Source organism: Engraulis encrasicolus, chromosome 19 (assembly GCF_034702125.1).
Source record: "Engraulis encrasicolus isolate BLACKSEA-1 chromosome 19, IST_EnEncr_1.0, whole genome shotgun sequence".
NCBI lineage: Eukaryota > Metazoa > Chordata > Actinopteri > Clupeiformes > Engraulidae > Engraulis > Engraulis encrasicolus.
Genome location: NC_085875.1, coordinates 3187516 through 3210015, shown reverse-complemented (window position 1 = coordinate 3210015; position 22500 = coordinate 3187516). Strand labels below are relative to the sequence as shown.

Sequence of the window (22500 nt, the reverse complement as noted above, 5' to 3'; positions counted from 1 at the left end):
ACTACACAGGTTATAACGTAAAATGGCTCACTGGCGAGTACTCAATCGCAAATTACATTGTCAGGTAAACGGCGCATGGATCGGAAAATCAGATCGTTGATGCAGATATGGTTATGAATGGGGGAAATGAAGGGGGGAATGGCGAAAAGTTATAGACAAGCAAAGATGCCTTCTTTTGGTGCAGTTGCAGCTGTGCAGAGCCAGCGCCTACATGCAGCGCCAGGTGTAAAGGCAAATGGTTGCGTGAGGAATTTAATATCTCTCGATCGGTTTTTTGATCGGCATGTTTTTCCGATCACCGATCAGGCTATTTTTGGCCATTATCGGCCGGTCATGATCGGCAGCCGAGCAATCGGAGCACCTCTAGAAACACTGGTGTAGACTATGGGGCACCTAAGTCACGCCCTCTACTTCCTGGTTCATGGGGCAGGGGGAGTCAAAAAATAATTACTGGGCTTGAAAATGAGTGCTTTTTTGACACCAATCCAAACCTTGGACCTCCACCTATGCACCACAAATCACTCATTTTCAAGCCCAGTAATCATTTTTTGACTCCCTCTGCCCCATGAACCAGGAAGTAGAGGGCGTGACTTAGGTGCCCCATGTAGAACGCAGGTGCGTTACACCCACCTGAAAATGTGAGGGATTTCAGTATACCCACCTATAATTGATTGATTCGGTATTTAGAAAAGCACAGTATACCAACCACAAAAATGCTCAAATATACAGTATACCGACCTCAAAAAAATTGACTACACCACTAGTTAGCAGGATTGACTGGCATTGTTGCCCTGCTGCTATCTAAATTCAAAGGAAGGAGTGGTCTGATTGCATGCGTGCAGCTTACAGAGGCAGATATGAAAACTGCAAGTTAAGAACTCCCTCTGAGAAATGGATTTGGCCAGACAGGGTTGCCAGATGAGGCTGATGATTTCCAGCCCAAAAAATGCTCAAAACCCGCCTAGAAGCACAAAATCCCGCCCGATTCTATTGATTTCTATGGCAAAAATTGGTCGGGTTTTTCTGCTAAATGGCATTTTTACCCGCACACAGACATCCTAAGCAGCCCAATTGGGCGGGAAACAGCCCAATCTGGCAACACTGGCAATGCTAGCAGAACTTTGAAGTAGGGCTAACCAGGCTTGTACCTTAAGGCATGAATAGACCAAGTACGACATGAGCGAATCCAGCGACGGAAATAATTGACATTGCATTGAGTCGCGCAACAAAGACAATTCAGGCAACTAGAGGAGATTAGCGTGACTTGAGCGACAGTTTGCTGTTGGACCTGAACGAATACTATGCAAATTAGCTATGATGCAGTCCGGTGACAGCCGCCACAGCCAATGGGAATGTTGAAATGCTTGCATTCTGCTTTTAACAGACATACTCTGTAGCTTCAATCGCTTGTATCACTCTTGCTGCACAGTCCAGCGATTCTCGGTCGCTTCATCTTGCCCGGTTACAGTACACAAAAAACAAAGCCAAGTAGTATTGTATTGTATTGTGCATAAGAGGAACCAAAACAAATCTGTGCACAGGAAGCTATTCATCACCAAACCAAGATCAATGGCACCGGCACCACATGCCTGGACAGCCTGGACCGTTCCCTGAGCCAGGTTGCCAGATGAAACTGATGATTTCCAGTCCAAAAAAGTCTCAAAATCTGTGTAGAAGCACCAAATCCCACAGAATTTTATTGACTTCTACAGCCATAAATTGCAGAAAATAATGCCCGTTCTGCTCATTTTCTACCTGCAGACGGCCTTCCCAAGCAGCCCAATTGGGCTGGAAAACAGCTCAATTTGGCAACACTGCCTGAGACTGTGAACTGTACGACATGTAACAGGAGGGCGGAGGGGAAGTTTAATTTATGCAGTGAATAATGCAGAGGGCCAAGCAAGCAGCGATATGAGTTTACGGAAGTCATTAGTGACCTGAGCCTTCACAGAACTGTTTAACACCAATCTTCCAAGTAGCCTCATGCATTAGTAAGGCTTCCTGACTGACGTACAGTATGGGCCAAAACGTGAGACATACATCTGTCAAAAAGGACAATGTCTCACAGCAGAATGAGCAGCAACTACACCTATCCCCTGCACAGGGAATTTCAGCTTTTACCCTCTGGTTCCCGTTTTAAATATCCACCAGCCCGGACATATCGATACAAGAACTCTTTTATACCCGCCATCCAGCGGCTTAATTCCACTAAGAACCGCAGATAGCCATAGATAGATTTCCAGGCAACGTCACACGGTAACAAAAGGTAACAACTGCGCATGCGAGGGGCAGAAAGCCGCGCAGTTCAATATTGTTTTCTATCGACGCTGTGGATAACTTGTCTAAGAAAGTGGGATTTTAAGATGCTGATCTATTTTCAACTGTATTTGCAGAGTTAGTTATGTGATCGGGATGATTTGTATACCTTGCACAGGGCATCCGTTTTTTAGGAAATGTAGGTTTTAATGAGTTTAAAGGTTTTTTGTGATAAAGCAGGTTGTTGCACCATAGCATTTTGATGTATTGTTATTGTAACATACTTTAGCACTGTCTTAATGCTATTGATTATACACTGGAGAGGGCATTCATATTGTTAATAACCGAATTACCAACTGTAATTAGATCCTAGTTGTTTTAAAAATGGTAACTTGCGCAAGATCACACACTAGTGGTAGTGCTAGCTAGCGAAAGCTAGCATAAACGATTGCAATGTTATGACACAGATGTTTAAGTTATTAGAGATCTGTTGTCCGTTTTTAATCTCTTTACAATTGAAATACAAAATGTAGATTAATCTACAAGTAGAGTCTTGAGATCTAGTAGCAATGCAACATCAGAAATGGGCTGATTTTGTCCAGGTAATGTAGCGCGCTAGCTAGCTAGCAACGCTTATTGAGATTCGGTAGGTAGCATTGCTACCAAGCTGTACTGTTTCAAATGGTTTATATGTCAGGTCATATATTCAACAATACCCCCTTTCAACTTAAATTTACATTTTATGTAAGATGGGAGACTCATGTCTGACTTGGAGGTAGTGGTTAGTTGTCCAGCTAACACGCTAACGTTCGCTGCTAGCTAGCTAGCTAACGTGTAGTTATTAGATGTTCAAATTCACCAGGTTATTTATTTGGTACGGTCGCCTTTCCGTTTAAATGCCGGTTAATCAAGTGTATGAACATATATTCTATGAACAACTATCTGCCAAAAGTCGCACAAGCAGATGTTTACATTTTGTATGTATCTCGTCAAGTCTGCACCAAGCACAAACAGCACACTGCCTGAAGTTGTAAGCACTCCTGTTATGGCACATGAATGATCGTTTTACATCCAAGCAAGATCCTTTGCCCTCTCGCTCACACCCCCCTTTCCCTCAATGTAGTGTACAAAAACATCGGAGAAGAAACGTTGTCACCTTTGATCAAGCACGTTTTACCAACATCAGTGTCAGCCCATTGGCAGCCTTCAGATGTAATGCTATTAGCACTGTAAATATCCTGCCTTTTTTATCATGAAACCTAGACCTAGGAAAGGCTCTAGGTGGCAAAATTACGATTGGGGATGGGTCGGGAGAGTGTGTACCGGCCGTTTTTTATTTAAAAAAAGAGCAACTAGCAAAATAACAAAAAGTAACACACGTAGATTTTAACAGAGCTGTATACTGTTGTTCTATGGCCGTAGAAGCCTTTCTGCCCCTTGTCGCCGTGCGCAGGCGCGCTGTTAGTAAACATGAAATCTATCTATAGGTCAGGTGTGTTTTTAATTTATGTATTCATGTTTTAGGCAGGTCTTTTATACTGTGCACCTCACTGTAGCATCTTATCTTTTTAAATCGTACTCCTACAGTGTGCAACTCCTAATTCAATGTATGTATTCAAGCACTTTTTATTATTTTAATCCCTTATCCCTTACTTATTATGTGTTTTTAAATATGTATTGTGGAAGTCTGTGTGTGTGTCTGTGTGCTACTACTGCTGCAAAACAGTTTCCCAAACTGGGACAAATAAACGCAACTTGACTTGACTGTTTTAAACTCTAACAGGTAAAATAAGAATAAAAAGAAGGGTTTTCTTCCCCTTTGTGTAGTGCAAGTTGCTGTACAGAATACTTTACTGCTACACAGCTTTTTTTTAAAAAGAACACCCCATGTTCAGGTGTTGTTTAAGGGTTTTGTTTAGACAAGAAACCGACCATTTTAAAAAATAAGTTTTTTTGATATTCATCTTTTAATTTTAAATGTATCATGATTCATATTATGAAGGTTGTTGTATTCCATGCTGTGTGTGTAATTTGTAGAGCCAGAAAAGAGCTTTCAAACAACACCTCAGACATCTTTTTGTGACTTACACTGACTGATATAATCAAGGCTGAATGCATAGTGTCCTACCCTAATATGTAAACCTTTGCTGGTCTGTTTCTCCCTTAATATTGGTGTCAGATTCACACAAATGCAGTTCTGGGGTGCTACCTTGCTACTACCTTGCTACTACCTTGCTACAGGCACAGCAAGTATGATTGAAATCTGTGTCGGTCGGGTCCGAAAGTGTCTTGATTTCATGTGAAATGACCCGTATGCAAGTTGACTGCTGTTATCTAAGAAAGTACATAGAAATCTAAACAGGGGTGAGTATTTCCCATGACACAATACACTGCACTGAGGAGGAGTAATGGTGCGTGTGGGTGTTTTCCACAGAAGCCTCTCATAATGAAGTCACAGAAAAGCCCTCCTACAGTTAAAAAAGGCTAATTCTGTCAAAAAGGAAGGCTACTGGGACCCTATACTGTACTCTACATCAGTGGTTCCCAACCTTTTTCACAAGGGACCCATGTTTTTACTATTGTAAACTTTGGTGACCCAACCACGGGAGCGCCCGCACGAGACGGAGTCACAAGATGCCCTTCGTTTCCTGCGAAAACTTATTTTAGTTATTTTATTCCTCAATTCGTCTTTGGTCAAATATAAAATGAATGTTTAATGTAGCACTTACAATTTGTTGCGTCTATGCATTTATTAGTTAAATGCTTTGTCTTTTATTCAACATGGGCTATATATATTCAAAACGAAACCCCTTGAAATCAAGAGGGCTCCGCGACCCCCTGTGGATCTTTGGCGACCCATAAGGGGGGTCCCGACCCATAGGTTGGGAACCACTGCTCTAAAAGCCCAATTGGGAAACTCCAACTACCATTGTCTCCCTCTGGTCTGGAGTGAAGAACCCAAGATCTTTTTAGATCTGATGAAATCAAAGCTATGGTGTTGGAAAGACACCAACCACAGCAGGCAAAAGCTACAGTGTTGGGTCTGACAGCCATTGAAGTGTACACTCGAGAGACACAAAATAACTTCAAGATATGGTGAAGGAAGCCCTGCACACTTGCACCCTGCACACAATCAACGGCCCTCAAAAATTCTTAATTTTTTCTGAAACAGTTTTTTTGACAATGCAATTACATGCTAGGCTAAAAAAAACTTTGGATCATTTTGCACAGTTGACTGTGATAAAAAAAAATGCACTTGGGTAAAACTTCATGCTTTCCCTTTCAAGAAAAGTTTATACTTTTTGATTTTTAAATTGTTTCAAGTGAATGGATGACAGCCGAGGCTTTCATGAATTCACTGGAAAAAATAAAATAAAAAGAGTCATGCTTTTTACAGTTACAGTCAGCAGAAGGTATCCGTTACACTGAATGACAATGCCATTTTGCACGTCTTTGAGTTCTGTTTGACTGATCCTACATCAATTTTGGACCCACAAATTCCACTGAGAGCCCAAGTCCGTATTTTTTTTTTATCTATGTGAATGTTGGAAACACTGATCAAGGCACATGAGCCTAAACAATGCAAAATGAAAATGGGCAATGCAGAGGAAAACACCTGAAAGTAACCTGCTGACACGACAGCACACATAAAGAACGTACAAACTTCAAAGCCACTTTCCCAAAAAAAGCATCCACATGATAAAATTAGGCCAAAAGGCTAATTTCTGATGTTACACTTTGAGGAGCAAACTGATGAAAATGTGGCTTCCAAGGCTGCCAAACATAAAGGTGGGTAGGCCTGTAGATAGATTTCTCATGTTTACAAACATTTTTATGAGTCAGCAAACTGTATGGGGCAAACTCTAGCAGAATGCTAGCTGTGGTGGAAAAAAACAACACAAAAATAACTCATAGCATCCACACATACAGGCCTATGCACTTCTGGCCACTTTTCTTCTACCACGACAGCCTGCCCAGAAGGAGCTACTTCAACTTGTTTAGAAAATTTCAGGTCATTAGGCAAGTAGCCTAGCTAGCTGTCCCCCCTCCCTCGAAATATGACTCTGTCCTGACACACATGCCATTCAAGGCATGACACACATCACATATCACGGGAGACAGCCAGTAGCCACAACACTAAACCTGCAGGCAGCGCTGACAGGAGTCATATCATCACTGTACACAGGAGGTTAGCTTGTATTGTGGCATGCAAAATGACATTCAGGCTAACCATTCTAGCATTCATTTAGCATCACATGATAAGACGGTACACTTGGTACCCGTGTTCATAACTAAGATGCCCGAGCCGATAAGTAAACTCAAAATATTTGATTTGGTCTATGACTAAGTACAATGGCTTATCTCATTTAGCTGCGACAATGCGGTTTCTCTTGCTCAATAAATTGAGATCAAGGTTTGAAGTCACAAAACAGTTTCTCAGTCATACTTTTGTGTTTTGTGGTTTTCAAATATGACTTAATTACCGGTACCAATGATAGACTTAACACAGTGCTGTGGGAATATAGAAAGCACTTCCGTGAGTCCATCATGGACCACAATTCCGTGTCCAGGGGCACAGAATTTTGGCTAAATCTATGAAACTGACACAGATTTTGTGTCCCAAAGATCCGAGTCCATTCCAAGGAATTCTGTGAGATCAGGCTGGATCTACTTGATCAGTGCACATTTCACCAGTAGGCTAATTAGTGCATAAGTGCGGTAGGCCTTCAATCAACATAAACCCTCCTCTAATGCTACCAATGGTCTACAATTTCACTTTTTGAAAGTGCTGCACATTCCATGCAACTCTCTTGACAGTGGAGCCAGCTAGCTACAGTATATCACGAAAGTGAATACACCCCTCACAGTTTTGCAGATTTTTGAGTATATCTTTTCATAGGAAAGCATTACAGAAATGTAACTTTGACACAATGATTAGTGACCTTTTAACAACATATTTAACCGCTTAAATTTCTTGTTCACTCAGAAAAAAAACAAAATACAGCCATTAATGTTTGAACATGTACTCACAAAAGTGAGTACACCCCAGATTAAAATCCGGTAGAGAAGGGGCTATGTTGGCTCGAATCGTCTCGAAATAAAACGAAATGAAAAGGGATGACAAGGGAGGTCATCAGTGTGCGTTTCAACCTTTCTTTGCATTGAACTTTTAAATTTTGAGTCTGCATCTGGCTTAAATAGATTGGTGTGAGATTTGAATGCAATCCTATGGATAATATCATGATCTGCTTCAGTAGTCACAGTGCATGTTGACATGTATGTTTCTTTTAGGTGTATTTCAGATTGCCAATGTTGACAGCATTCATGCATCCCCAAACCATGTCAGTCCCACTACCATGCTTGGCTTATGAGAGGATACACCTTTTTTGTACAACTCACTTGTTTACCACCACACATGCTTGACACCATCTAAAGCAAATTTGTTTATCTTGGTCTCAAGAGAGATGAACAGACCAAGGATATGGATCACTGGAACCATGTTGTGTGATCTGAAGAGACCAAGATAAACAAATTTGCTTTAGATGGTGTCAAGCATGTGTGGTGGTAAACAAGTGAGTTGTACAAAAAAGGTGTATCCTCTCATAAGCCAAGCATGGTAGTGGGACTGACATGGTTTGGGGATGCATGAATGCGGTCAACATTGGCAATCTGAAATACACCTAAAAGAAACATGCATGTCAACATGCACTGTGACTACTGAAGCAGATCGTGATATTCTCCATAGGATTGCATTCAAATCTCACACCAATCTATTTAAGCCAGATGCAGACTCAAAATTTAAAAGTTCAATGCAAAGAAAGGTTGAAACGCACACTGATGACCACCCTTGTCATCCCTTTTCATTTCGTTTCATTTCGACACGATTCGAGCCAACATAGCCCCTTCTCTACCGGATTTTAATCTGGGGTGTACTCACTTTTGTCAGTACATGTTCAAACATTAATGGCTGTATTTTGTTTTTTTCTGAGTGAACAAGAAATTTAAGCGGTTAAATATGTTGTTAAAAGGTCACTAATCATTGTGTCAAAGTTACATTTCTGTAATGCTTTCCTATGAAAATATATACTCAAAAATCTGCAAAACTGTGAGGGGTGTATTCACTTTCGTGATATACTGTACATGGCCTATAGACTTTTAGACCTAGAAAGCTGATCAAGAGGATGTTAGACAGGAGAGGGGGATTTGACACATTATATCATCCATACCAGCTTCACCAACTAGCCTACATAGTTTGAAGAGATTTCCATAACACACAAAAAAGTCATTTCCCCAACAGTCCTGTATTCTCAGAAATTGTGTGCCAAGTTAACAGTGAAAGATTCAGGTTATGAATTTAGTCAGTGAGGCCGCAATGCTGGTAATTGGTAAACAAACTACAACTTGTCAAATACGTCTTGCTTTTCTCCCCATACTGTGATTGAGTTTCGAATGTGACCATGGGACTTTGTATTATGTAGCAAAGAGGAACTCGCACACCACTGATGCCGATGCACAAAGACATTTAATGCATGAGGAAAATAAAGAAAGTGCTACCCAGTGTAGTGCAAACGCTTTCGGTCCTTCAGACCATCATCACAGACTTTTTTCCAGCATGTCAAGCAGATCGGAAAGTGTGCGAAAGGCAGCATGGAAATTGCCAGGCTAGTTTCCAGTGGCATTGGTGCCACAGTCACGCAGAACAAGCCCCGGCCGCCGATGGCCAGGATAGGCCCGTATTACTTCCAGAGGCCAACATGTGTTTTTGTGGCGTCAGTTCTCACGCACCCTCATGCTCTCTGACCACCTTGACGTGTATAAATATGTCAATCGGCCAGATGGATCGAATTACATAACGCTGATAATGTTTCGGCACATGCCTAAAATACCATGGCAGAGGTGGAGAGAGGGGTGGAGGTGGAGGGAGGGTCGTGGTGCGGTTGTGTAACCTAAGGGTGTTTTGTGGCCTGTATGTATACTATTTACTTTCTGGAATGCCTGAAAGGGGTATGCCACTATTTTGGGGCTTAATACAGTTAAAATCTTTGGCTGGGGTTTATAAAGGTGGTAAAGTGTCTTATTTTTCATGTGAAGCGTTGTCTTGCTTTAAGACAAGTTAAAAGAGGGAGTATGTCGCTAAGCTAGTGAAAGTCAATGCATCCATGTAGCATTGCTACATGCTACACGGATCCATTGACTTTCACTAGCTTAGCGACATGCTCCCTTTTTTAACTTGTCTTAAAACAAGACAACGGCTTACATGAAAAATAAGACACTTTACCACCTATATAAACCCTGGCCAACGATTTTAACTGTATTAAGCCCCAAAATAGTGGCATACCCCTTGAACTGTGCTGCCGGGCCGGCCGGGGCTAATGGCCCGTTTTAGGTAGCCGTTTAGATTATCATTGACTTTCAAATCTCTTCGAGACTTGGTCTGATCAAGAGCATAACAATTAACATTTCCCAAATGTCATGGTTGACACGACTCCCTTGGTTTGCTAATGGTTGTTTCTGTCCCGACAAAGTGGGAGGAGTTCCCGATTTTTCGGGAGTTCAGAAAGTACTTCCTTTGCTCTTGACCTGACTAGTTGCAACGGTGAAAGTGTTGCGTCACTAGGAGGGCATGGCCTGGCTACGTTCTAGGTGCTTTAGCTGGTTGCCTTCGCTCCCTCCACACACCATGGCCAGAGGACTCACAATCCAGACGAGGTGAAGAACACACAAGCACGCACGCAATCACGCAAGCAGAGGCACACAAACACACAGAGGCGTCCTCTTGCACTGCAATGTATGCCAGCCACGTGAGAGTGAAAGTTCAGACTGTTCAGCATTCACTCTTGCCACTTGCGATGCAGAGTGTTATCCATTTGCTTTCTTGTTTTAACCTCTCTTGGCTTTTTTTGTTTTTTTAAATAAACACTGCAGCAATTCAACAAAAAGGACCATAATTTTCCTACAAATGATGCAATCTGATACTGGGGGGCTGGGAGGCTCAGCACTGACGGTCAATATGCCAGTCAATACTGTAGCTGTTAAATGAAGGCCTGCCACAGCAGTGCTAGCAATTGAATGGCTTTGCTTAGCTGCCCATCTCTTACGCCATTTCGTACACCAATATGTGATATTAGTTATTTCCCTGTCTTTGTCCATTTTGTCTATCTGTAGACAGTAGCCCACCCAACGCCCTCTCCTACACTCCGATTAGTCTGCTCCTCTCTTTGGAGGCAGAGCAAACAAGTGATGGGGGAGACAGACAGAGAAGGGAGAAAATAAGACACCAAAAACGGGTTGCTGCTGGCTACATGGTCCAGCCAATTTGCAACCAGGTGAACTGGAGTGTACAGCAAATCCCAGTCAACAGACAGAAGCACAGGCGGGTAGGGGGTGGGGGCTTGGATGATGTTTAAGGAAGGAAAGCAGGGGCAATGGACTGTGGTTTACCTCCACATATCATGCAATTCCCTGTCATTCCTTTGCAATAAAGACCCTAAAATTACTAGATTGTTCCAGATATGTCTCCAATACACAACACTATATGAACACGCAGATCAATTCAACACACAAGCCTACCCAGGGCTGTGATCTCACTTCCTTTGACATCAGCAGGCAGGCTGGGGGATGGGCAGAGGGTTGTAACTAGCATTTTTTTTTTACAGCCAACTCTCCTCTCAGCTCTCTGCATGCAACGTTCGAACGATGTTAGGCTACAATGTTACCACTACTAGCAACATTAGCCAGCTAGCTCGCCGCCCTCTTCACAACAACAAAGCCAGCAATCGCTCGACTGAAAATATACACACTAAGCAAATACGTCTTACTGATAATAATATTTTTAACACAGTGCGCACACGCCAAAAGTAAAATAACGACAGGAGGGTGATGATCTCCACAGGATCAGACAAATGACAATAAAAGTGTTCAGCCTACCTCTGAAGTGCATTAGGGGCACTGGCTGAAAAGGCCCGTTGGAGTTTGGTGCGTCTACAACCATCCTGTCTCCGGCTTTATTGCATGTCAACATATATAACCTACTCAACCAAGGAATCTACTTAAGGCAAGGAACCAGCCTCCATTTTAGCACAAAAGCAGATCAGAAAATGAAGCTCTGGCTGCTGGAGGGAACTGGCTAGTTAGTGATGTCACTGGGAACGATGACAGTGATTGGCCGACTGCAACTAGAAAGGGTGATGTAATAGACCTGCTCACACGGCTCGAATGCTATTGGCTGAGCGGAAGCGGGAGGCGGGAATTACACTCCGTTCATTCTCTTCCGCCATTCATTTGAGGCTGTCAAGAAGACTCAAGATTTTGCGCCTTTCTCCAAAATGAAAATTGTCCATCCCAAACTTTCCCACGAACACAAGATCAATGTAATGCAAACTATAATTTCATTTAGCTCACATATGACACTTGCTTCACATTGTTCAAATAGCCTGGGCATAACCCATAAAGACACATAGGCCCAATAGACTGTTTATGATAGGCCTATAACAACATAGGGCTATACATAGGCTAATAACAATGCATTTTTCTGTAATAAACTGTTAGGCTTTCTACACAAGATCATATAAAATAGACAGATATGACACGGGCTACATATTGTTCAAATATGCATAAACCATAAAGACACAGTTAGGCCCAATAGACTGTTTATGATAGGCCTATAACAACATATAATCTAATAATAATGCAATTTTCTGTAATAAACTGCTAGGCTTCCTACACAAGATCAGCCTATAAAATAAAACATCATGTAAGCACTTTACTTATTTTATGTCTTAAACTCTTAAAGACAATACTGATGCACCACCATTTCGGCTGTAGGCTGTCAGGCTATTTCAAGTTTAAATAAGACCAGGTCCTAAATGAATGGTGAGATGAGTAGCCAACTCTTAACTGAGTAATGGCTGAAACCACAAAAAAGATTTGAATGCATGTAGCTACATGAAACGCCAAACAGCTTCTACTTTTCCCCAAAGGTTATTTAGGTGTGGTTCTGTCAATGTCTCTGAAGCTGATCAGACTTAGGCCTACACGCAGAGGCGATTCTAGGGTCAGGTGGGGCCCCAAGCGAAAATGCAAAAGAATGAACATTTGAACCAAAATTGCCACTACTGTGGGAAAGTGTGGACTGTTATTCACTATATAGGGGCTTGGGGGCCCCAAGCGGCTGCATGCCTTGCCTGGTGGCAAGATGCGCCTCTGCCTACACGAATACCACGCCTGCCCTCCTGACCATAAAAAACAAACAAAATACAGAAAACAACCCCCCCCCCCAAAAAAAAAAGAAACAAGCAAAGCAAACAAAAACCTGAATAAACAACTGCTTTATGTCTTTATTTTATTATTTGTTAAAAGAGCTTGTCAACAAGAATAATGTGAATCCAACTTTTAAACCATATTCATACACTTTCCTATTGTTGATTGATTACACATATTCAGTCCTTGTTGGATCTGTTCAGAGGTGGAAGAAGTACTGAAGTTGTGTACTTAAGTAAAAGTAGAAGTACCCTGAAGAAAAATTACTCAAGTGAAAGTAAAAGTTGTACACCAAAAATGTACTTAAGTAAAAGTCATAAGTACTAACTTTTAAATGTACTTTTTGAGTGCAAAAGTACAAGTATGTCTGCCTACTTGATCCAATAGGAAAAAGTTTCTGCAACGGTTTTCGGTTCTATTTGAACATGGAGTCCTGTTAATGTTTTTTTAAAGTATCTTTTCTGTCTGGGTGTCAGTTTGAAAGAGGGGCTTGGTCCCACCTCTCTGCCCGCAGCTGAGGCTACTCAAATATCCACGAAACACAACAGGAAACCTAGGATAAATGTAACTAGTAACAAAGTCTTCTTCTAGAAATGTAAGGAGTAGAAAGTACAAGTAATTGTCAAAAAATGTAACTGAGTAAAAGTAAAAGTCTGTTTTTTTATTTTTACTTAAGTAAGTACAAATTCCAGAAAGAACTACTTAAGTACAGAAACGAAGTAAAAATACTTAGTTACGTTCCACCTCTGGATCTGTTGAACATTTTTGCCTTCCTCTCAGAATGAAGTCAGTCCACAGACAGCTCATGTTGCTCTTTCACACATGTAGGCATACACTAAAGAGAAAACATACTGGGCTGGACACACACACACACACACACACACACACACACACACACACACACACACACACACACACACACACACACACACACACACACACACACACACACACACACACACACACACACACACACACACCCCTGTTGGTCTCGGTAAGCACATAATACATGCACTCTCAGCGACTACTGAACCCGATTGACCCTAACAACAGACAACACAATCAATCAGCCTATAAAATAATAAATGCAAAATGTAATGCTGAAATTGTAGGCAAGTACAGATAGTAATACAGATACAGGTACATAAATACAAATGTTATGTTAGGCCTAGGCCTAAACTAACACCACTGATAATAAATGCATTTCTCCATTTTCAACATTACGTCCTCATAAGGCCTCAGGGGCCGGCAGTAAACAACATGTTTGAACTTCCTCACTGCTTCTCACACTCGTCTGGGCCAGTCGGTAATTTGGACCTTGCTGCAACTGCATGCACAATGCAGACAGGAAATCAACAAGGCGAGAAGCGAGGAGCGCCTGGGAGTTGCCTCTCAGCTGTTTGACGAGGCTAACCACACTCACAGACACACACAGACAGCTCGCTCCGAACTCAGCTTGAGCATCAGCCCAAACAACTTCCTAGAAGCATAGCTAGTACTTCCTTTTCTTCCTTCTGTGACACACACACCCAAGAGATCTTTTTTTTTACATGCAAGAAAACAGACAGACCCATGCCTGTGAGCAAACCTAGTCAAATGTCAATGACATGCCTTTTCAGATGGAGTATATGCCAGAAGCATTAGCAAAGCTTTAGTCTATTTTACATTCATTAAAAGTTGGATATGTCTTCAATGTATAATATTATTTGCAAAGGTGAATGTGACAGCAATCCAATTTAATCAAATTAAATGTGCCAATTTATTCAGGGAAAACAACGACCATGGTGTGAGTCTATTGAGGAAAACAACTGACCAAACAAACAATCTAATACAGGGCTGGGCTGGGGGAGAAATAGGGCCCGTGCACTTTTGGCTTTAAGGGGCCCCTAATAATTTGTGATGCAGAACTGACTCACCGGTGGGCCCCGCACCCTTGTGGGCCCCTACTTTCATATATATCTGGCATAGCGGGCATTTCCCAGAGGGGCCTTTCACCCTTGTGGGCCCCTATTTTCAGAAATGTAAAAATATATGGTGAAGGTGACCCCAAACTTTTGAACAGTAGTGTATATATTTACATTTCTCAAAATAGGGGCCCACAAGGGTGCAAGGCTCCTCTGGGAAATGCCCGCTATGCCAGATGGCCTGTCCAGCACTGATCTAATGTGACTGACACCAAATGAATGTTGATCTGCATGCCAGGCAACCACAGCAAAGAGAACAAAACATCCACACTGACAGAGTAAAAGCAGAACTTAAAAAAAGAACACCTCTCAGTTGAGAAAGCTTGATTGTGCTATGGCAAGGTGTGAATCCAGAGGTTGATTGTGCTATGGCAAAGCCTCAGTTAAGAAAGCTTGATTGTGCTATGGCAAGGCCTCAGTTGAGAAAGCTTGATTGTGCTATGGCAAGGCCTCAGTTGAGAAAGCTTGATTGTGCTATGGCAAGGTGTGCATCCAAAACCGCGGCTGCAGGACCTCTCTCCAGTTCCTCTTTCCCAAGAATGCCCCGGGCCCCTAGGCTGGACGTTGCTCTGGGGCCCCCATGGAGGGGAAATTTCATGACAAATTTACAGAGACAGTGTCATACTTGTGCAGTATTAATTTTAAGTTATATTTGTCACAACCGATGCATTTTTCAAAATCTTATCACAATTCTGCATTTTCTTTTTTGCTTTTGGCACAATCGGGGGCCCCCTGGCAGGTGTGGCCCCTAGGCTGCAGCCATATCTAGCCTGTGCATTAATCCGGCCCTGGGTGTATGTTGTGGTGCAGTCAGTCAGTTTCTCAGGTTACTCAAGCCGAAACCAAAAAAGATGTCTCTGTTCTCAGAGACATCTCAGTCCTCATTACCAAGCCATTACATGATAATAATTCAGCAGGTTGATCCAGCTTGGAACAGAGTCTTTTTGAAAACATGTGCTTCCACAACTATGTCAATTGATGTCTGTACATACAACTTCTAACTCCCTTTTGGTTGTGTCTTAGCACAATGGCTTCATATTTCTCACTCAGTACACAGGCATCTGTCCTGCACATACAGACATAGTCACCCCCCTCCCCCCCAACATCCCTCGGACAGACAGACCTCTGTCTCACGCACACACACACACACACACACACACACACACACACACACACACACACACACACACACACACACACACACACACACACACACACACACACACACACACACACACACACACACACACACACACACACTGATCGAGCAGTTGCATATCCAAGCATTCTGTATCTACTATGGCGAACTCTGAAAAAAAAACGGACAAGAAGTGAGGTGGTGATGGGCTAGCCATGACTCAATGGTTAGAGTGCTGGCCTTTAGATCAGAGGGTTGCAGGTTCAAATCCCACCCTTACCAGCACCTTCATCCATGACTGAAGTGCCCTTGAGCAAGGCACCTAACCCCACATTGCTCCAGGGCCTGTGACCAAAACCCTGTATCTAAAGAACTACACAGTAAATTCTGCAGTGTTCATTTAACACTTAGAGAGTTGATTTGACATCATTTGGACTCAAATGAACTCTGTAAGTGTTGAATTAACACCACAGCATTTACTGTGTATCAGTTGCTTTGTATAAAAAGCATCAGCTAAGTGTAATAGAATATAATGTAATTACAGGAGTCCCAGGGGCAGGACCACCGGCTTCCTGTCTGTGGACAGCAGTAGTTGCCACATTACATTACATTACGTTGCATTTGGCAGACGCTTTATAACCAAAGCGACTTTCAAAAGAGGACACAATTAAGCCAACATCACAAGCAAATACAAAGTGCACAGGAGATATACAGAACAACAAGTGCAGTTGCAAAGAGGGGTTAGTTGTTGTTTTTTTTTGTTTTTTTTTAAATATAAGGAGTAAATAACGAGTACACACACACACAGACAAACTAAACTAAACTAAACTAAACTAAACTAAACTAAACTAAACTAAACTAAACTAAACTAAACTAAACTAAACTAAACTAAACTAAACTAAACATCATGTCAGGAGTCTGCCCTGGGGCAAGGCCAGTTCAAGCATTAGTCTAGTAGATTATCTCGAAAGAGGAATGTCTTTAGTTGTTTCTTGAAAGCTGCAAGAGATGTGCTCAGTCTTGCTGCCTCTGGGAGACTGTTCCACATGAAAGGCCAAATACAAGACAATGCAGGTGTTGCACCAATTCAAAGCATCAAGGATTGGAACTTGCACACCAATAGCCGATGCAATACATTGTTTAATGTAGCCTATAAAAGTGATAAAAGTAGGCTATTAAAAGTGCTACCCACAGTGCAGAGAATTCGGTTCCGCTCCTTACAACATTATTAAAGCGGCATCTGTGCATGCCTTACAAAACACTAATATTATGATCTGAGTCTTAAGGGAAAGCTGGCAGAATAAACTTAACTGTGTCATTTGAGGTTTATGAATATTTAACTGTTATGCACGACACGTATTGCATGTGAATGAATTTGCCCTACAATACGGATTCCCATGTTTACTTTCTTGTGTGATTGTTTGCCTTTTGCCTCAACTTAACTCTAATTCAATTCCTCACAGGTCTTCCTGTCGAGGACAAACTCCTCTTTCATGAGGTTAATTGGTGACGTTTACTTTACTGGGTCAGTGACGTCATTTTGTCTGTAATTAAGACAGAACAGCAGACATAATGAGTTCCTCTATGGAATTGAAGGTGTGCAAAGGCAAATTTTTATTTTCATTTGTAAGACCTTTTGTCAGAGATGACACCCGTTTGGGTTTCTTGAATTGTCACATGACAAACTGTCAGTTCAAACGCACACCAAAAGATGGCAGCAGTTCACTTTTGTGAAAATACAAGCACTGTTGTTTCAGTTTCACCAGTACCTGGTCCAAAATAATATTTAACACAATCTCTCAAAAACAGCAGTTTGCATGTCAGCTACCGTTTCAGACCTTTCACTTCATGCTAAAGGTTGCATGATAAAGATTTGCCAAAGACATGGATGAGACATGGACATGGATGGGGTCTGGTAGGAATACATTTGACTGGCCTGCACATACTGTAGTCCTGACCTGAACCAGATACAACATCTTTGGGATGAATTAGAGAGGAGAGTGAGAGCCGGGCCTTCTCAACCAACATCAGTGTGTGACCTCACCAACACGTTTTTGGAAGAATGGTCAAAAATTCCTATAAACACTTCCCAGATGAGTTGAAGCTGTAGCTGCATATGGTGGTCCGACATCATATTGAGCCCCATGGGTTAGGAATGGGATGGCAGCTAAATTCATGTGAGTCAAGGCAGGTTAGCGGATACTTTTGGTAATATAGCGTATGTAGTAAAATTCTACATTTTCAGACAAAGAAGAGTCATTAAAGGGGTATGCCACTATTTTGGGGCTTAATACAGTTAAAATCGTTGGCTGGGGTTTATAAAGGTGGTAAAGTGTCTTATTTTTCATGTTAAGCGTTGTCTTGCTTTAAGACAAGTTAAAAGAGGGAATATGTCGCTAAGCTAGTGAAAGTCAATGGATCCGTGTAGCATTGTAGCATGCTACACGGATACATTGACTTTCACTAGCTTAGCGACATGCTCCCTCTTAGTGGCATAGTGGCATACCCCTTTAAGGTTGGCCAGATAGACCTGAATGCGACGAATATATGCAACACCACAGGCCTGTACCAGAGTGCCCAGAGGTGTGCAAAAAGAATGAGGGCAGAGGGAAAGGTCAAATAAACAATACAGAAAGCAAAGTGAAGCATATTTATATCAAATCTAAAAAAAGAAATCACACATCTGTAATATCTGTATAAATCAATGCACATAGGCTACTGAATTTGTGTATTCATATACTATACATACAGTAGGCAGGGTTATCTATAGATCTGCACTGTAACAAATAGCTGTTTATTTACGGAAATTCTGCAACAGCATTCTACTGCTTTTCGAAAAAACAGACAACTACTGTGAAAATATTACTTTGAGTCACATATTGAGCAAAAACAGTAAGTACTGCACAATAGCAGTATTCGCCGTTGTGGAAAAAACTAGAGATGCACCGGATCCTGATTTTTAGGATCCTGCCGGATACCAGATCCACTGAATAAGATCCTGCCGGATCCGGAACCGGATACCGGATCCTACAAAAGGTTTGAAACATATAGTCTACTCGCACACGTGGGCCCTTTTTATTACGTTGGCGCAAACTATTGTTTAGACTCATTGGCTTATTGCCACACTGCCTTCAATAGCCGCTTCCAAAGGGATTTCACTCCATGCAGTGATTGGGGTTGTGAAAGACTGAAAAGCCTAGGCTAGACATGCACCAGACCCTGATTTTTAGGTAACATGCCGGATACCGGATCCACTGCTTAAGATCCTGCCGGACCCGGACCCTGTGAAAAACTCTATTATCCTGACGGATCCGGATCCAGAACCGGAACCGGATCCGGTGCATCTCTAGAAAATAACAAGTTATTTTAGGCAGCACCATTGAAACCCATTCATCCTCCACTTGTCCGTGATCACCATCAAACTTCAATACCACCTGAAGAACTGAAGTCATTCTGACTGGTTAAAGATTATCTGATACTATCAAGCATGATGAAACAATTCCTAAGGAAACTGCAATACTTAAAAAGTGCTTGATGCAGCAAAGTGTGAGTAGCACATGCATTTTGATAGTGATGAAAGTGTGAATGGCTGAAACATTTTAAGAACTTTTAACACACAAGCAGCCCCATCTAAACTGCTAATCAGTGCCTGGCCTCACCTGAGTAGGGCTGTTATGCCATTATTCAATTACGGGCGTCACCTGCCAAGGGCCTGATGACTCTGGTCACATGGTACTCTTGCACCTGTATATAAATCTGGACTATCAACACTTCAGTTGCTTGCCTGCCTGCTGGCTGGCCTGCATGGCACAGCATAGCACTTGTTTGCCTACAAGCTTGCTTACATGCTTGCACACTTTCCTCTTTGTGAAAGCTTGCTGTATGTGGCATCATTTGTGGCATTGTGGCATATAATGTGCCTGCTGCAAATTAGGCATTGCTTTGAGAGCTAGCTTGTAGTGCTGCTTGTTTGCTGTGCTACTTGGTGCAAAATATTTTTTAAAGACTGACCAATGCTATATTCATCATTGGCTCATCAAGAGATACAGTAAAAAGCCCACCTTGCACACTATCATTGTAACATAGCACTGCGTACTCTGACATTTTGTTCATGCCCACACTTTCAAAGGACCACCGCAAACCATTTTCTCAATACAGCATTGCGGCATAGTATCATGCTCAAGGCACTCCAGTCATGGTGAACGATGGGAGGGTGGGGTGGTAACATGGCCAGGGTACCACAGTTATGGAGAATGATGGGTGGGGTGGGAAGTTGCCATGGCCATATTCATGAATACAACTATGACCCAGTATTTGCCTGTCATCACACAGTACAATTCAACTTTTTAACTGAAATGTACTGTTATTTTTCTGTAGAGTACTGTTATTTAACAGTTCAATTGCTGCTGAAAAAATGTTATATACTGTGATACATTAAACAGCAATGAGCTGTATTTGATTTTTGGTGTGAAATAACAGTAGAATTACAGGTAAATATAATTGCCAGTAACTGCCGTTATTTTGCAGGGAAATTTTCTTACAGTGTGGGTTACAATAATTTCCCCATAATATGTCTTAATCTCATACTACATCAGTGGTCAAATAGCTCAATAGAACAAACTGGCAACATTTCACAGTAATGTCATTCCAAATCGTCACGCTGCATTCTGTTATCAGTCTACTGTATGTGTGCTACGCTAATAGCAACACAAGAGTTCCACTAAATTCAGTCCACTCACGAACCTCTGCCACACATACTGGCAACCAGCTCTTAAAAGCTTCATCACAGCTGCCCATGGTCACTCACAGCCCCAAATACTGCAACATGACTTAGCAGGAATGGGTCTCTGACATCTCTGGCCGAGGAGAATGACACTAGCAAGCTTCTCTGCAGTCTAATGATACTGATGGGCAGGGCCGCTGACAGCTTTTTTTCGGGGCCCAGGGCAAAGTCATATGAAAGGGCCCCCCATTCAATACATGCAATGTAATGACAACCCAATTTGCCCCCCTCTCTCCCTGGGCCCGGGACAACTGACCCCTTTGTCACCCCCTGTCAGTGTCCCTGCTGGTGGGAACGTAAAGAGCAAACAGCTCGACCTGAAAATTAGGTGCTGATTACATGTTTGTGAATTGTTCAGTAAAATTATTTGTTTGTAAAAAGAAATATTGTCTGTATCAATATTGACTGAAATAATCGTGATATAGATTTTTCTCATAATTGTAGCTACAACTGTACTACTGTAGCTACTTAGGGCCCACATCATGCTGTGGTGTATACAGTACAGTGTGCCATTACTATTGCATCGTTCATTTTAGCCAGCAGAAATAAGCAAAGATAAAATGAAGAAGTGAATGAAAAGAAGACGTGTGGCTGTTGCAAAGCCCTGCAGATTAGGCTCAGAAAATAAGTACACCAGTGAATAAGTTAAAACTGGTTGACAGGCAGTCAGTAATTGATGACAAGTTACTTTGTGAAAGTATAATGGTTTGAGACATAACAGCATTGATTCCTCTCTTGATATGCTACTGGTAAGGGATGACCCACCGAAGGAATGGGTGATGACCTCATGTTAACATGTGCCTGAAATGTCCTCCACCTCCATCTCTACTACGTAGCTCCTTTCACAATCACATGATTAACAGTAGCAAAGGCACAAATTTTGGGGAAATGTTCTGTAATAAAGAACATAATTACCTGGAAGCACTCAGAGTACAAACCTCTGCCAAGGCTATGGGGTTACAACCCATTTTTTTTTCATTTAAAGTCTTTCTTCCTTGTTTTTGAGGAGTTAGAAACTGGAATGTCAAAATTTGTCCTATTTTGCAATGGTGAAGAATCGTTCAAAAAATTCCTGGATTCTGATCGTGATCCGGATCACCACAAAAACGTAATCACTTGTTTCTTTTGTCATTTCCAACAACTCCACAAAAATTCATAAAAATCCGTTCATAACTTTTTTAGTTATCCTGCTGACAGACAGACAAACAAATAGACAGACAGACAAACCAACACGGCCGAAAATATAACCTCCTTGGCGGAGGCAATAATTAGATATGAAACAACCTATTTCTTTGCAAATATTAATGCCCAAAACATTTGTGAACAAGAGCTATTACGTGATAGAGATAGCATTCTGCAACCCTGGCCAATGCTACAGACGCCACCCACAGGAGACTTGAAGGACTGTAGGCCTACAGACAGGCACACAGACAGACAGGCACGCACGCACGCACGCACGCACGCACGCACGCACGCACGCACGCACGCACGCACGCACGCACACATGCACACGCACACACACACACAGGGCCACTGCAATAGCTGCCCCAACCCCCTCCAGAGGGCCAGGAAATAAAGTAATTTAAGACCAAGCCTTTTTAATCATGTGCCAGGTGCATTGCACTTATTCAATAACGAAAATAATATTCTCATGACCGGCCACTAATTCTGATACAACAGATGACAGACAAAGCACATAGTATGATCATAAAAACAGGTAGGGGGTTGTTTAATAAGAGCTCCATGTGCCATTAAAGACGTAGGTGAACTTGAATATGATTGAGTGATCCCAAAATAACCAATCACTTTACCAGTGCCTGAATGCAGACACAGACCATACAGCAGAGCAGACTATTTCTAGAACTCTCAACTCTAAACGACCTCACTATGCAAGCACATTGAAACAATAGGTAGGTTTTGGCCACGAGGAATACATTTCTCGAAACCATAGTTGCTAGCTACATTAGCTATAGTACGTTGTTGTTTGCAATGCGATTTCCCATCGGCAACTACCAAAGTTGCTAACTGGCTGACAACTATGTTTTTGAGAAATGCACCCCAGAATTGGTTCTGGATCATGCTGATTCCAAGGGAAAACT

At 42.0% G+C, this 22500-nt stretch overlaps 2 protein-coding genes across 4 annotated transcripts in view; both read right to left on the bottom strand.

The window, feature by feature from the left end:
- The window catches only part of ppp2r5ca (protein phosphatase 2, regulatory subunit B', gamma a), a 34307-nt gene extending 22913 nt beyond the window's left edge, over positions 1–11394 (bottom strand). For all 3 annotated transcript variants that reach the window (XM_063183437.1, XM_063183438.1, XM_063183439.1), the window contains exon 1: positions 11185–11394. In XM_063183437.1, the coding sequence (XP_063039507.1) occupies positions 11185–11278 (94 nt within the window). In that variant the 5' untranslated portion in view covers positions 11279–11394. The remainder of the gene's footprint in view (positions 1–11184) is intronic.
- Positions 11395–13790: 2396 nt separating this feature from the next.
- LOC134435167 (serine/threonine-protein phosphatase 2A 56 kDa regulatory subunit delta isoform-like) overlaps positions 13791–22500 on the bottom strand; it is a 13077-nt gene continuing 4367 nt past the window's right edge. The window contains exon 4 of the mRNA XM_063184020.1: positions 13791–13843. Coding sequence (XP_063040090.1) covers positions 13791–13843 — 53 coding nt within the window. The remainder of the gene's footprint in view (positions 13844–22500) is intronic.